This window comes from Rhinoraja longicauda, chromosome 25, assembly GCF_053455715.1.
Source record: "Rhinoraja longicauda isolate Sanriku21f chromosome 25, sRhiLon1.1, whole genome shotgun sequence".
Lineage (NCBI taxonomy): Eukaryota > Metazoa > Chordata > Chondrichthyes > Rajiformes > Arhynchobatidae > Rhinoraja > Rhinoraja longicauda.
In genome coordinates, this window is record NC_135977.1 from 13,131,388 (window position 1) to 13,148,108 (window position 16,721).

At 38.8% G+C, this 16,721-nt stretch overlaps 2 protein-coding genes across 4 annotated transcripts in view; one reads left to right on the forward strand and one right to left on the reverse strand.

The window, feature by feature from the left end:
- The window catches only part of rsph14 (radial spoke head 14 homolog), a 307,769-nt gene that overhangs the window by 13,485 nt on the left and 277,563 nt on the right, over nucleotides 1–16,721 (forward strand). The gene's annotated exons all lie outside the window — the stretch shown is intronic.
- The window catches only part of gnaz (guanine nucleotide binding protein (G protein), alpha z polypeptide), a 110,167-nt gene continuing 106,735 nt past the window's right edge, over nucleotides 13,290–16,721 (reverse strand). For both annotated transcript variants that reach the window (XM_078421267.1, XM_078421268.1), the window contains exon 3: nucleotides 13,290–16,657. In XM_078421267.1, the coding sequence (XP_078277393.1) occupies nucleotides 16,313–16,657 (345 nt within the window). In that variant the 3' untranslated portion in view covers nucleotides 13,290–16,312. The remainder of the gene's footprint in view (nucleotides 16,658–16,721) is intronic.

A 16,721-nucleotide genomic window follows, 5' to 3' on the forward strand; every position in this document is an offset into this window, starting at 1 on the left:
AAATGAGGAAGCTTAGAACAACACTTATTCATCCTGACATTTTTAGAGGCATAGGCACATCTTATCTCTTGAGTTTTTAAAGGAGCAAAATTGTACCTATACCTCTCTGTACTTAGGATTTGTTGGGTAGTTGTAGAGTTATACAGCACAGAAACTCAACCATGCCGACCAAGATGCCTACCTGAGCTTGTCCCCTTTACATGTGTTTGTCCCATATCCTCCACTAGTATATCTTCATAACTCAAGCCCTCGAGCCCCAGAAACATCCTCTTGAATCTTCTCTGCGTACTCTCTTGGTTAACAACATAAAAGTTACATCTCAATGCTTCATCCATTAGACAAACATGCCATGCATCTCACCTTCTTCACTATTTAGTCTACCTATGGCATGATTTTCAGGGAACTGTGCATTAGTCATCCTTAAAATTACATGATATTCAGTCTGAACTGATCTCTTTCACGGTCAATGTCACAGTCAATCTCAACTTCAAGATCACTTCAGATGGTAGCTGTGCTACACATAATAGTTTTCTTTACACTGAAGCATTAGAGAGGTCTTTCATGCCTGATGTTCAAGGATACATGATTTAATATACATTAACTTGAGAGAGGAGGAGGTGGCATTCTGTAAACGATGGTTTGACATCATTGCAGTCTTTCTAAAGATTCAGCTTATCATTGACAGCACTCATGGCATAGGATTTTTCTTGAAGAATTCTGCGTTCTGAAAAATTAGAAAGAGCTTCTACTCTCTTGATGAGCATCGAAGCTGATCATGAAAAACATCTTCTTTAATTCACTGCCATGTTTTCTGGAAGCTCACATGATATCTTCATTCCTGGGAACTTTCCTTTGCCAAACATCTTTAATAAGCAACGCTACCGTGAGGGATGAATCTTGGAAGGAAAGGGTTAAATTGTATTTGTATGACATATAACAGTGGAGCATTCCTCCAATGAGAGCCATGGTATTCCTGGGATGTTAGTGGAGAACAATAATAGCCTTCTCAAGTTGAGATTCTGGATACACAAGTCAGGGGACATATTAGTCACTCTGTTACAGTGGACATTTTACAAGTTGTGTGGAGACACAAATCAGGAGACATATTGCAGTGGACTCTCTGCAGATGTAGATTTTGCAGATGTGACATATATGTTCCTCTACCTTGCTAGCAGCAGGGCACACCAGATGTCTGGAGCAGTCCAACAAGGAGATAAGGTGTCAGAGAGTTCGGAATCATAAGAAGATGAATAGCTCAAGGAGGATGAGGGTCAATTTGATGGGAATTGGATCATCAGTGGATGAGTTGTCCCCACAAGATGAGGAGAAGGACACACAGTGCAACTCAGCATTTCTGGAGAACATGGATAACATGGATGGGTGATGTTTTGGTTAGAGAAACGTCACCTATCCGCGTTCTCCAGAGATGCTGCTTGACCTGTTCAGTTGCTCCTGCACTTAGTGTCCCTTTGTGTATTAACCAGCAACTTTGTTTATACTAGATAAGGAGAAGCTAGCGTAAGGGAAAGGTTATGTTTGGTTGTGCATCTAGGGATTCTTTAATGGTTAGGACATTTGTTTCAAAATTTAACATAGTCCATGATGGTCCCTTCCCATTATTTAATCCTTTCTCCATTCCATGTCGACAGAATATAATACGCAAAAAAATTCTCCTCACATAAGTTAAATGGCATGGAGAGTATATGATGGATCTTAATAAGCAATTAATTAAATAACATTTTGAATCATGAGATTAAGTTGAAGTTATTAATCTAACTTTAACCAAGAAACACAGTGGTCAACCAACAATTGAGTCCACTGAATGGGATAATATTTTTTCACTCTCTTCACACCAGACAGATGTTAATATTTTCTTGAATGTTAATATTCACTCAGCAAGGATCCCCCAGGACAAGGATCAATTGATACTCGAGCAATGCCATACTTTAGAATAAACAGTTGGTTTTGAAAATCATGGTTCCATTTGACATCTTAAAATAAAGTGACTTTTGTATGGAAGTTTACTACTGAAGACTGAGTACCTCAGCTCAACATGCCTCCTAAACTGCTGTTCGCTTTCTGTGTTATCACTATAAAGGACAATTCAGCTACTTCCACTCCTTGCCTTCTCACCATCACTCTGCAAAATATTCTCTTTGAACTACTAACTGATTTTCCTTCTGGATGCTATGATTGAATTTGGCTTCACCACCAATCTGCCCCATCTCTACCTCGGCAGTGAATCCTAAATATGAACAGCATGCTATGAAAACAAATTGGCGCTCATGTCACTTCTAGTTCTTTTGCTAAATCCTTTGGTTCTCGACTCTCCCACAGTTGGAAGCAGTTTTTCTCCATCTGAATTCTCTGGAGATATTTTTCATTTTGTATGCATCTCACTGCCCCTTCTACTGGACTCAGAATATTTGCTCAACTATCTATATATATATATATATATATATATGTATATATGTGTATATGTGTATATGTATATATGTGTGTATATATTTACTAGAAGTCTCATCTTGTATGTATGTTCCCGAAATACAGCCAGCACCTTACTCACCATTCGGCTGTGGTGTGCAGTATCAAGTTTCGTTCAAATTGTTGCACTGTCGTGTACCGATTTGGCTGTATTTCAGACATCCCCCATAAAATAAACATCGCCATTTTGATCTAATACTTTCGTGTTCATTTTGCGTCACAACGGGAACCCAACGGGTATCTGCCGTGCGCAGTTGGGGGAGGGTTGCCGGGCTCAGTGGTGGCGCGCCTGCGCAGCAATGCCGGGAGGAGCGGCGCCCGTTCGTGCCCCGCGCCTGTCCTTCTTCCCGTGATGCGGTGCGGCGGCAGGACAAACATGGGGCAGCGCTTTGCGGCCGCTCTCCTGCTGCTGGCTGCCGCGATGGCCGCCTGGGGCCGGGGTGAGTGGCTCCTGGTGCTGTCACAATGGAACCCAACGGGTCTACGGGTTGTGCTTCGTTCAAGTTGTTGCGCTATTGTGTACCGTTTTGGCTGCTTTATGCCCAACCAATCGTTCAAACGCTTTTGATTGCAACATGCGCCTTAATTTAGTTCAACAAAGAAATTGACAAGTTATTAAAGTCCACGTGTCGACTGGTTTGATTTTAAATTGTCATTAATATTTGTTGTTTAGCGTTTGTTTCAACTTTTAAAAAAACGAACACAAATTTCAGTGTTTGTCCTGTTGATTTCCTTACAGATGTTAAACCATTTCATAAGTATTTGCTGTACTTACTCAGAGGGTAATTTGCCCATTTGACACTTTGACATTAACATTCTTATAACTGAGCTATATATCGATGCACTTTATTGGAGCATTATAATTTAGACCATGGGCTTTGCTAATTTCCTTCCTGCAGTTCTCCTCATTTTATTTGTTATATTGGCCTTCCAATTTGTCATATTAAATACGGTCATTCCATTTCCAACTTTTCCGATACATATGATCGTAAATGACTCAGCCCCCATTATAATTTAGGATTAGTTTGCCATTGAACTTGGTTTCAATGTTTTAACTAAGTATTAGACAGGAATTCGCTCAAGTTGATTGGAGCAGGTTGTTTGAAGGAAAAGGAACGTCCGGAAAGTGGGATGTTTTTAAAAGTGAGCTGACAAGAGTCCAGGACCTGCATGTTCCTCTTGGAGTGAAGGGCAAAGCAGGTGTGCATAAACTTGAATGATGAGTGAAATTGAGTCTCTGGTCAAGAATAAGGAGGAGGCATGGGGCAGATATAGGCAGCTGGGATCAAGTGTATCCCTGGAGGAGTTCCGGGAGCAAGCTTAAAAAAAGGAAATCAGAAGGGTAAAAGGGGACAAGAGATGGCTCTGGCAGATAACAAGGATAATTACAAGAGATTTTATAAACACATTAAGGGAAAAAGGGTAACCAAATGAATAATGGGGCCCATCAGGAATCAAAATGATCAACTCTGAGTGGAGCCACAAGAGATGGGCAAGGTCCTTAATGAGAATTTTAAAGATGGCTGCAATACAGGTCTGGCAGAGCATCACCAGAGAAGACACCCAGCAACTGGTGATATCCATGAACCGCATACTTCAAGCAGTCATTGCATGCAAAGAATAAACAACAAAATACTAAAGATGACTACTTTCATTTACATGACATTGCTGTGTCCCAAACATTATGGTGCCCTGAAATGGGGGGGACTATGCATAAACACTGCTGTAAACCAAAATGTATTAAAATGGCCTTTATTAACATCTGACAATGTGAACTTCAACCACATGTGATTTTTTTTTTCTATTACAAATCTCAAATTGTGGAGTACAGAGGCAAATAAATAAATGATGGGTCTTTGTCCCAAACATTATGGAGGGCACTGTAACAGGTTTAATCTGCCTCAAGGGCTGATTTTCATTAAGCAAGTGTAAATTAAAGCAAAACAAGTATCACTTTTGTGCTGCCGACAAAGCAATTTAGCATTCTGCATTTTGGAAATGCATAAAAAAAAACACTACAATGACTGTGTGTTTAAATTATGTACAGGATTATGTAAGGGGGAAGCTTGAGAAATGCTATTCATGATGTACTTTATGTATCCGTGAACCTTTTGTGTTTTTTCTTAACCATCTTTGTAGGCACAGATGGGGAAATAAGCATCATTAAGCACAAAAATCAATTAAGTCACTGATAAATTTAATGATAGCTTTTAAAAAGTAATAGTAGTTCTTAAAGTGTTAAAAAGACAAAACATTTTCAATTTCGGTTCCATTCGTGGTTGTCAAATACTTGATTTGCATTTCTAATTCATGAAGGTAGTGATTCATCTTAAGTAATGGTACAACATAGGTGGTATTCCATATTCAATTCCTTGACGTCAATGGAATTAAATACAGTGTGGAGTGTATAGCGAATGGTGACGCAATATCACCTGTTTTCCAGTACCACTGAATTAATATTTCTACTGCATGATACATTGATGACTCTATTTCTTCTATTTCTCTCTATGTCAGGACAACAATTAGGTATGAGCATAAGTTGATTCATAAGGCTGAGTGGTATGCTATCAGTGTGCTGCAGTCAAGTGTTGCAAGGTGAATGTGGCAGGATTTTTTCCTTTTTCATTCTTTTTTGTGATGAATTGCTGTACTTTATAGATGGATGTACTGGCTGCATGCATAAGTACTGACTCAGAATTGAATAACTGAACTATATGTCTGCATTATTTATATAGGGTTGGATTTTAATGTGCAGATTTCTGGGAAGGATCAAGGGGCATATAGCACATTAGAAATTTAAAAATATGTTAAATACCTACATTGAAGGTTTAAAAAAAAATTCCACTGCTCAGTCAGCATTTACTTTTCAGCTTTCCCATACAATTATCATCAATAGGTGTGGTGAAATCCCTGTTTCAAATCCAATAAAATGAAATAATCCAAGCATGCAATTTGAAACAATTTGAGTTTGAAAAAAGAGAGAAGGAAGTGTTGCAGTCAAATGATGCCTTCACAGATATTTTCCCAGACATTTTGCTGGGAAACTGGTGTGGTGTTTCTGAAACCATCGCAGGAAGCAGTTTGATGACCAGAGCGGGAAAGTTGAGAGCAAATGTACTCAAATCTCTCAAACACAGCACCATCGAGAGGCAGATAAATCAATATCACCTTCCAACCATCTTGCAATCATCATCCAATTAAGAGGAGATGGTGGGGATCAGCAATCTTGATATCATATCATATCATATATATACAGCCGGAAACAGGCCTTTTCGGCCCACCAAGTCCGTGCCGCCCAGCGATCCCGTACATTAACACTATCCTACACCCACTAGGGACAATTTTTACATTTACCCAGCCAATTAACCTACATACCTGTACGTCTTTGGAGTGTGGGAGGAAACCGAAGATCTCGGAGAAAACCCACGCAGGTCACGGGGAGAACGTACAAACTCCTTACAGTGCAGCACCCGTAGTCAGGATCGAACCTGAGTCTCCGGCGCTGCATTCGCTGTAAAGCAGCAACTCTACCACTGCGCTACCGTGCCGCTATGTTTGATATGTTTGGCCATTGGTCATTGGGGGCTGCAAACATCTTGTACCCAGAGGAAGAATTGGATATTTGGCAATTGCATGGCATGCAGCATTTATTCATGTTGACTTCATATAAACAGTAACTGAATTATGAACATATTTATAATGATAATGTTAAAATGGAAAAAGGATGAGGTAATGCAGAGTGAATACAGGGAGTTAGGCAAAAAGTTAAAAACAGGATGTTCAAGATGTTTGTGAGGCCAGATTTGGAGTACCGTGTTCAGTATTGGTCAACCTGCTATAAAAAGGATATCATTAAGCTAGAAAGGATGCAGGGAAGATTTATGAGGTGTATAAAATCACGAGGGGAATAGATAGGATGATTACACTTAGTTTAGGTTAGAGCCTTTTATCCAAGATAGGAGAATCAAAAACAAGAGAACATATTGAGGGGCGTGGCTGTGTTCTGCAGCTGCGGCTCACCGGCAGTCTCTCTGTCTTTTTTTTGTTTTTTTGTCTATTGTCATCGTTTAATGTGCGTTTTGTTCTATTTTTAACTCTGTGTATGTGGGGGAGTGGTGGGGGAAACCTTTTTTCTAATCTCTTCCTCAACGGAGATGCGACCTTTACCGTGTCGTGTCTCCGTTCGCGCTACGGCCTAACATCGTGGAGTCGGCGGCCTCCAGCTGGGATCGACCTTGAAGACTCCGGTCGCAGGGCCTGGACTTACCATCTCGGAGGCTTCGGCCGTGGGCCCTGCAGACCGCAACATCGGGAGCTCGCAGGTCCCTGGCTGGCGACCGGTTTTTGGGAGCTCCAGCCGTAGCAGCTTCGACCGCCCCGAAGCGCGAGGTACGATCGACCCGCTCGCAGGCCCTTCATCGCCCTGCGTGGCCCGGCCGCAGCACTTTCCATCGCCCGGTGGGGGCTCAGGACTTTCATCGGCCTGCTCGGCTCGGCTCGGCCCTGGGACTTTCCATCGCCCAGTGGGGGCTCAGGACTTTCATCGGCCTGCTCGGCTCGGCCCTGGGACTTTCCATCGCCCGGTGGGGGCTTCAAAAAGTTGGGAGCCTCGATCACCTCATGGCACCACGGGAGAAGAATGAGGAGGAGATAAGACTTTTCTGTGCCTTCCATCACAGTGAGGGTGTGCCTAGAGCAATCACTGTGATGGCTGTTTGTGTAAAAATTGTATCTGTGTGTCCTGTGCTTTTTGTTGTCTACTGCCGGACCCTGACGTGAGAGGACGCTGGCGTTGTTTATTCCGTCAGGATAGTTTGTCTGTTTGTTTTTATGTTATGATTGTTTATGTAAAGCGCTTTGAGCACCTGATAAGGCGCTATATAAAATAAATGCTTATTATTATTATTATTATTATTATTATATGTTTAAGGTGAGAGGGGTAAGATTTAATACAAACCTGAGGGGTAAGATTTAATACAAACGTATTGTGGGTATATAGAATAAGCTGCCCGAAGAGTAGCTTAAGGCAGGTACAAGAACAGCATTTAAAAGACACTGGAGAGGTACATGGAGAAGAAAGGTTTAGATGGATGTGGTCCAAACGCAGGTAAATGAGATTAGCTTAGATGGGGCATCTTTGATGGCATGGATGTTGGGCCAAAGGGCCTATTTCTGTGCTGTATGACTATGATTCTTTGCTTAAGAAGGGAAGTAGAGAGAATCCAGAGAATTATAGGCCAGTGAGTTGCACGTCAGTGGTAGGGAAGCTATTGGAGAGGATTCTTTGGGATAGCATTTACTCCCATTTGGAAAAGAATGAGTTAATGAAGGATAGTCAGCATGGCTTTGTACGTGGCAGAATGTGTCCTGCTAACTTGATCGAGCTTTTTGAGGATGTGACAAAGATGATCGTTGAGGGTGGGGCCTGGCTGTTGTGTACGTAAGTGGATTTTAGTAAGGCATTTGATAAAAGTCTTCCATGGTAGGCTGATCCAGAAGACTAAAATGCACACAGATAACAGTGACTTGGCCATATGGATTCATAACTGGTTTACTGGTAAATGTTTGTGGTGGAAGGACAATATTCAGACTGGAGGTCTGTGACCAGTGGAGTTCCGCAGAGATCTGTGCCGGATCCTCTGTTCTTTGTAATATATATAAATAACTTGGACGTAAAAGTACATTGGTTGGTTGCTGGGGTAATGGACTGTGAGGAAAACTGTCAAAGTGTACAGTGGGATACAGATTGGCTATGGAAATGGGCAGAGAAATAGCAGACGCAACTTAATACGAGTAAGTGTGATGTGTTGCACATTGGGAGATCAAAAGTAAGGGGAAAATATACACTGAATGGCAAGACCCTTAATAGCATTGATGCACAGAGGGATCTTAGGTTCCAAATTCATAACTCCCTGAAAGTGGCAATGCAAGTAGATAGAACCAGAGGACATGCGTTTAAGGTGAGAGGAGAAAGATTTACGAAGAACCTGAGGGCAACTGTTTCACAGAGAGGGTAGTGGGTACATGGAATGAACTGCCGGAGCAGGTAGTTGAGACAGGTACTATAACAGACATTTGGACTGGTAGATGATAGGAAAGGTTTAAAGAGATATGGGCCAAATATATACAGGTGGGATTGGCATTGATGGGGTATCTTGGTCGGCGTGGGCAGGTTGGGCTGAAGGACTTGTTTCCATGCTGTATGACTCTCTATTTTTTAGAGGACCCAATAAAAGATAAAGGGTGCGCAGCAATAGGAGACGCTCTGAATTTCAATAAAATGTCGGAACAAGCTTGTGGAGTTTCAAGTGAATTTGAAAACTGGACTCTGGATTTCAGAGGACCGTGGGAACCAGGTCCCCGGTGATTTTCAAGGCCCTGCGGGATGAGGAACCTTGTGATTTCTGAATAATAAGTTGATAATTATCAGATTTTTACTGTCAGATATTCAGTTTTGGTCTCCTTATTTAATAAAGAATATAATTATACTGAAGGCATCAGAGAACATGCCCACTGAATTTACTTTTGGGACAAAGTCGTCATATGAGGACAGATTGAATAGATTCTTTTGTTTAATCTCATTGAATAATCTCATTGAAACATATAAGATGCTGATGAACCATGACACGATAGATTTTGAGACGGTGCTTTCCTTCTTGAGGAAATCTAAACCCAGAGGCCAAATCTCAGAATCAAAAGTCCTCCATTTAATTCTGAGAAAAAAAGGATTATTTTCTTTTTCAGAGGATGATGCATTCTTAGAATTCTATATTTCAATGAGCTGTGAATGCTGAGTCCAAAGAACGGAGAGAGATATTTGGATTGTAGAAGAATGAAAGATTATAGGGATTAGACAGGAGATCGGGGTTGAGACCAACGATTAGATCAGTCTTGATCTAATTTGTTGGCAGTGTGCATGAAAGGCCATACGGCACGCTGCCACTCTGGTTTTTCATTTTTTATTTGCCACATCGTATGTACACCAGCTTGTGTGAAAGAGCTGTCTGATATCAGTTGGCAACACAGGTTGAGATAAAGGAAATTTCTCCTCATCCCTTTTTTCGCTATTTCCATATTTCATTCAACATTTTGAACAATTGAGATAACCTTTAAAGACAAATCTTATTAAAAGATGTCCAGCCGTTTTTGTTTTTTTTAAACTACTTTGGATTTTACTTCCCACAGATCTTTTTGGCAGCCTTTTACATTCTAAAAACGTGTTGGCTGCTATTTACCACATTTTCACACATGTAATGTACACGAAGATTGCTTCTGATGTTTTATCAGTAATTGACTGATTGAGCTGCTATTTGCTATGATCTACAAAAATGATCATTGTTTAGAACATGGTTTAGAGTATGATTGATTTCAGTTCATTAGGAACTCATTGCTCAGTTATAATGGTAATAAACACTTGTTAAATGTCAACCCACTCTCAATTTGTGTAATTATCTCAACCTGAAATAAAAACTTTTTTTTCCCGAAAAGTTACCCTTTTTTAGCCCTTTAAAGTTGTAGAGATTCTATATTTGGCTATTAAAATGTGCTCTCCCACTTTTATGATCTCTGTTAATGTTACAAGCATGAGGAAATATTTTAATGCATTGAGTTATAAACTCCTAAACGTAAACGGACCATAGCGGAGGGATAGGTGTCCGTTACTGTCGATGACAGCAGATGATGGTTAATAGACAAAAGGACACAAAGTGCTGGAGTAATTCAATGGGTCAGTATTTCTGGAGAACATGGATAGGTGACATTAGGATACATCCTCAGACTGATTCAATCGGCTGAGTTACTCCAGCACTGTTTGTCGTTTCATTTTAAAACTGGGCGCCGAAGTTAGAGCCAGATTTAACGTCATTGATAAAAGAGCTAAGGAAAACATGAGGAAGAAGTTTATCATACAGCAATTAAACATGATGCAGTATTTACGGCCCGAAACAGATTCATTCATAGTTTTTACAAAGCAATTAGGTAGATACAAGTGAAATTATTTTCAGTCAGTCCCAAATGTTGTACACATGACCTTAAATAATGTTCTTAGCTTTTTGTGAAAGTGGTCAAAATGCTGAACCATTTTGCCCCATTTAGGATTTTATTCCACGTGTACAAAATCTATACAGCAATCCATGTGCATGCAAATCATTCACATTGTCCCCAAGACAAAACCATGCATTCAAACATTATACATGAGATTTGTTTTCCTTCTGAAGTATGTAGATTTCAAGAGTAAACTTACTGTCCATCTCCTGATGTCCAGGATGTACCCCAGCACTTCTTTTTATCGTCCATCCTCTAAATGTCATGCATGTTGTAGAGCACGGTACAAATATCAAGAAATTCTAGTGTTATACAGTATTCTACATTCAGACTGGACAATCCAAATTAGTAATAAAAATGTGAAAATTAACTCAGAGTGTAGCAATGATTTAAGTGTACTTTGTAACTTTGCGCCTCGTGGCGACTCTTTTGTGTACTGTGTATGCAAAAACAAAGAATTTCACTCTACCTTCACGGTACATGTAACAATAAAGTATCTATCTATCTATCTATATATATAGCAATCTAGCAATCTAGCTATCTATTTAGCAATCTACCTATCTAGCAATCTATCTATCTAGCAATCTATCTATCAAGCAATCTATCTATCTAGCAATCTATCTAGCAATCTATCTGTCTAGCAATCTATCTGTCTAGCAATCTATCTGTCTAGCAATCTATCTGTCTAGCAATCTATCTGTCTAGCAATCTATCTATCTAGCAATCTATGAAGGTATATTGGTTTTGGTTGATTGGAAATATTTTTTAAAGCATGATAGTAAACAAGCAATATCAAACATATAAAGAATAATTACAGTTAACAAAAATATCTATCACTTTTAAGCAACAAAATACTATAAGAGGGAAAGTTGATATCTGTGGTTAAGAGAAATTAAAAGTAGGATTAGAACAAATGACAAAGCATATAATGTTGCCAAAAAGAGCAGTAAGACTGACATAGCGATATTAGAATTCAGCAAACGAGGATCACAAAATTGAGAAAGATTTGTGACGGCGTTTTGTGTGCTCCAGTTTTCTCCCACAGTCCAAAGACGTATAGGTTTGTAGGTTAATTGGCTTCTGTAAATTGTCCCTAGTGCATAGGATAGAACTAGTTTATGGGTGATTGCTTGGCAGCGTGGACTTGGTGGGTTGAAGAGTCTGTTTCCTTGCTGCTTCTACAAACTAAACTAAACTAAAGTAAATGCTTCTTGTTTTCCATCAGAAAATACGGATTTGCTATGTTGCACCATCTTTTAGCCATAACGTACCCCAAAGGCTGGTTTTACCTTGTCAAAAGTAGCTTGAACTGGTGCTAGCTACTCTTAAAAAATGTTGTGTGGGTTTACACAAGATCAAATGAACATAATTAATCACATATTATTATTATGCCAACACACATTCTGTAGGCCAGTCAGCACAAAATCAGCAAAGTGGAAAATTGACTTAAAAAATAGAAATGCTGGAAATGATCAGCAGGTCAGGTCACATGAGTGGAAGGCAAATTAGATTTAGTGTTTCAGGTCAATTAATTTTCATCAGAACTGGCCAGACATCAATTTCCCAGATTTTCACTGATCTCATATCTTCTTGAGATCTCCATAATCTCCAGTCTCCTTCAGTCAACCAATCCGCTTCTGCCTCCTCCCTAAAATCATTAAGCAGGACTGTCTTGGCACACCATTGATCTCTGTTTTTGTTATTTGTGCTTTGATCCTATTTTTTCCTGTTATCAATTTCTTCCCACCAAAACCAACAAGACTTTGGCACTCTCTAACATTTCAGTTTCAATTGTAATTAAAAAAGCATGATTATTGTTATAATTTAACAAAAATGATCAGAAAACGAAACATATAAAATACACGTGTTGGCACCAAAATCCAAGAGCAATGGAATGAAGGCATACAGTGACAATGTAAAAAGTGTACTCAAGATGTTTCTGGCATCCTTGGATCCTGAGACTGTGCGGTTATATTTTCTTCATCCCATATTGATTTATATTTGCTTTTAGATTTAATTTAAACTAGCGACTGTTTGATTTTTAATATTGGCCTGCTGCAAAGTTGTAATAAGTGAAAGCATAGAACATAACATACATGACATACTTCAACTTAAAACATAGAAAAGTACATGTAATGATGGACAAAATTAGTATTTTGTTTAGTTTTGCATCATTTCCCATTTATATGATTTTTCAGTTTTAGATATGAGAGGTAAGAATGTAGTGTACAATATTGAATATATTGCATGTAGGTTGGAATGAGATTGTTGTCCTTGTGAAGTAAAGATTTTCTTCAAGGGCACAAGTACGTTTTTGACATTTGAAATATCTAAATCATTATTTTTAGCAGAGATACGAAAAGCCTGCAGCCTAAGGCACAAACTGGTGAACCCAACATCAGTGGTGGGTAAGTTATTGGCAGGATCTGTGAGAGAAGGGATCTCCATGCATTTGTAAAGGCAGCGACTGATTAGGGACAGTTATATGGCTATTCCGGAAATGGGAAATCATGTCTCATTAATTTGATTGAATTTTTTGCAGAGGTGACCAAAACGTTTGATGAGGATAATGCGATAAATGTTGTCCACATAGACTTCAGCAAGGCCTTTGACAAGGTACCACATAGTAGACTAGTCTGAATGATTAGATCCCATGGGATCCAGGCTGAGATAACCAATTGGATACAAAATTGGTTTGAAGGTTGCAGACAGAAGGTGATGGTAGAGGATATTTTACAAACTGGAGATCTGTAACAAATGGATTGGGTGAACTTTGTTTATTATTTATATTAACGATTTGGGTATGTGGCATGGTCAGTGAATTCACAGATGACACTAAATTGAGAGTAGTACAGTGGATTAAACATTACAACGGATCTTGATCCACCTGGGCCATTGGGGCGAGGAATGGCTGATAGAGTTTAATTCAGATAAATGTGTGGTGCTGTGCTTTGGCAAGATAAACCAAGGCAGGACTTACCCAATAAAGACTTTATCACACAATCATAGGGCTTTTTTGATTAGGCCTATGTTTTCATTGATAAGGGTATATTGTTAAATCACTTACATCAGGTAGCGTTCAAAGAATGGAAACAAGGATTATCTAGAGATTTGGGATTCTTCATGTGAAAAGAAGTATCTTGAAGACCCAAAATGTAATGTAAGGGAACAATAGATCTAGAGGAAACATCATAGACAAGAAAATGTTGATCACAGAATACAGAACACACTCGTGAAAATAACAAGTCATATGCAAAATTAGGAATCATAAAATATATTTCCCAAACACATGTTCAGATTCCAATCAAAAACTGCAAATGACTTTCAATATTTGATCAATTTTAAAAGGAACCATATTTATTTCTAAAATATATCATGATCAAAATGGTCACAGATGATGAAGCAATTTTCATGTAACAATGATTGCTATCCTGCTGGAATAATGGTTGGGACCATCTTTGCAGAAATGGTATTCTAGTTGGAATGGAACTTTCACTACCATTATTGAATTGCTGTAGTTCTTGTCTAATTTTGTAAACAAGATGGATTGCTCGCAGATTTCCTACCACCATTGATTCCATTTCCATACTATGGTCCAACCTTGAAATTCAAGCAGTCCTCCAACAGAACAGGAACATAATAGTAGTGGACCATACCAGTAGGCCTTAGAGAGATGGAAGGATATTCGAGGGAGAGAAAATTGTTGAAGAACTCAGGATCACGATAATTGCTTTCTTAGGCCTACCATTAATTTCTGTACACCAATTCTGGAAAGTGATAATATCAGTGCTTACTTTAATCCCCATTTCCAGTTGCTCCTGCCCTCCAGGCTCCAGTTCTCCTGAAGCATTCCAATACCTTTTCCTTTCTCTTCCCAGCCTCCAGTCCCATTTTACAACAATCCACGGTTTACTTGAATTCCTAGCTCTCCTGTATAGAGTCGGAAAAGGGGAGGATTTTCATTGCACAATGTGCGCAAAACCTGATATATCCTGCCTTGTCCATATGCCTGTGACTCCTGCTCCCACCAACAAGAATGGAAGAATTTTGTAGCCGATTGTATTCACAAAATGTTTATTTGTAACATTTTATTTGCTACCTTAACCATTTTTGTGTGTTTCAATTTTTATTCGATATTCTTTTTACTGGTTTGAAGAGCCAATTAAAAATGCCTCCTGGCATTCGTTCTATAAGATTTTTAATTGCTCAGCCAGCTTTTTTTTACATCACAGCTGAGGGGTGCCTGAAACCTTCTTGAATTAGAGCAGCACGTGGCAGAAAGGAGAAACATTTCCCACAAAAAATGCTGAAATTTTGCGAGGATCTTTATTCCAGGTGAGTAGGAAGTACCATTGCATTATTTGGCAGAAGAGGAGTACAATGCACAGAGCCCATTACGCTGTGCATTTATTACCCATGACTCAGAAAAAAATGGGTATCAGTTTATTTTCTTAAACTGGTGGGTCCTTTGTCTTGTTTATCTTGTAAACAGGACGACAAACATAATCCAGAGTGTTTATAATAAATTAACTATTTCATGCTCAGATATTGTTTTTAGTTAAATATTACACTTATTAATATCAAGAAATAAAACCCGTTTTTAAGTTTTAAGAGACAAATATTAGCAAAGTAAATTACCCTTCACAATGATGGATATCACACATATTCCCTCTAATAACATAATTCATTTTATTTCATTTCTTAAAGTGAGTAGTGTTTAAAATTTCTCTCAAAGCCCTTAACTGAAGGTTCACATACTAGATGTTGTTTGCTTTTTTCATTTTAGTGTGCACTTTACATTTTCTAATGTATTTACATACTTCTGTCATGTGAATGTTGCATGGAAAAATGAGAGAAAAATCAATGCAGTATGCAGAGCATTTCACTTTTAGTTACAAAGGTGTTTTTCTGTCATCCAAAGGTTTTCATTGTCACAGAAACCCAAATAACAGGTTGAGACAGGTCATGGTAGTGTCAGTATACTTTACAGATTAGCAAAACTTACTTATATATTTTTTAGTGGTTCTTAATATCCTCCATTTTCTAACTCAAATGTAAAAAGGTTGTTAGAGCACAGCAGTTTCCACAGTTTCCAAGTTGTTCTTTTCGCTCTTCCCTGTAGAATTTCTGTACTGAATTATGGAACTGGATCAATAAGACGTTTTCAGTATAGTGCGGCCAGTGCGATAGAAACTCAGTATCAGTTGTTTGAAGAGTGGTGTGTAGTTCAGAACAAAAATGGAGGACGAAACATTTCACATATCAATTATATCAAGTAAATTAAATGTTTAATTTCTTTTTTCCTTAAAAATCTTTTGTTGTATTATTTCTTATTTACAAGGAGTCAAATAATATGTGACCCCTTTTTTTAACTGAACATGAGGAAAAGAACTGTTGCCTGCGTTTACGTTGACTAGTTTTCTTTGACCTGCGTACATCTAACTTGGATTTTGATTTTGTAGATTGCATGTATGATGTCAGGAATGGCAGAGAGCAAATTAACTGTAGCTCAGTCTTATCACATAAAAATGGGAGGTTATCTCAAAGATCACAGTGTTTCTCATGATTCCATACTGGAACTCAAGATACTGGATTGCAAACCACCAGAACTTCAGTGAATTAGTTAAGCAAGTCAGTGCAATAGTCAGACCTTATCCAGTTATCATCACTGTGGCAATTTCCCTTGTCATCTTTTACTGCCAAATCCAGCATTTTTTCTGTTTCATTTTATTGTTGACCTTCTGCATCCTGAATGGATTCTGTTCAGTATTAGATAGACCATTGCCTAGCAGAGCCCGATGTACTTCAAGTTATTTTGGATTATCACATCAGTGACTGCGTCAAAAACAAACTGAATGTTACTGGTGTCTGTTGCGCAGGTAAAGTGGGAGTAGATTTCCTTAGTTTCCTTGTTGCGGTTCAGGTCCTCAAATTGCCGCTGAATGTAGACAGCAGCTTCTTCATATGTATTCTGACCCTTGTATTCTGCGAAACACACCGTCAATGGAATTCGTTTGATCTTTTCTGCAAGGAGATCTTTCTTGTTCAGAAACAGGATAAGTGAGGTGTTGATGAACCAATTGTTGTTGCAGATGGAATCAAAAAGACGCAAACTTTCAGCCATTCGACTCTGAAACAAAAATGCAATATAACTATTAAAAGAAATGATATAGTTAGCAGAATAGTTACAGACT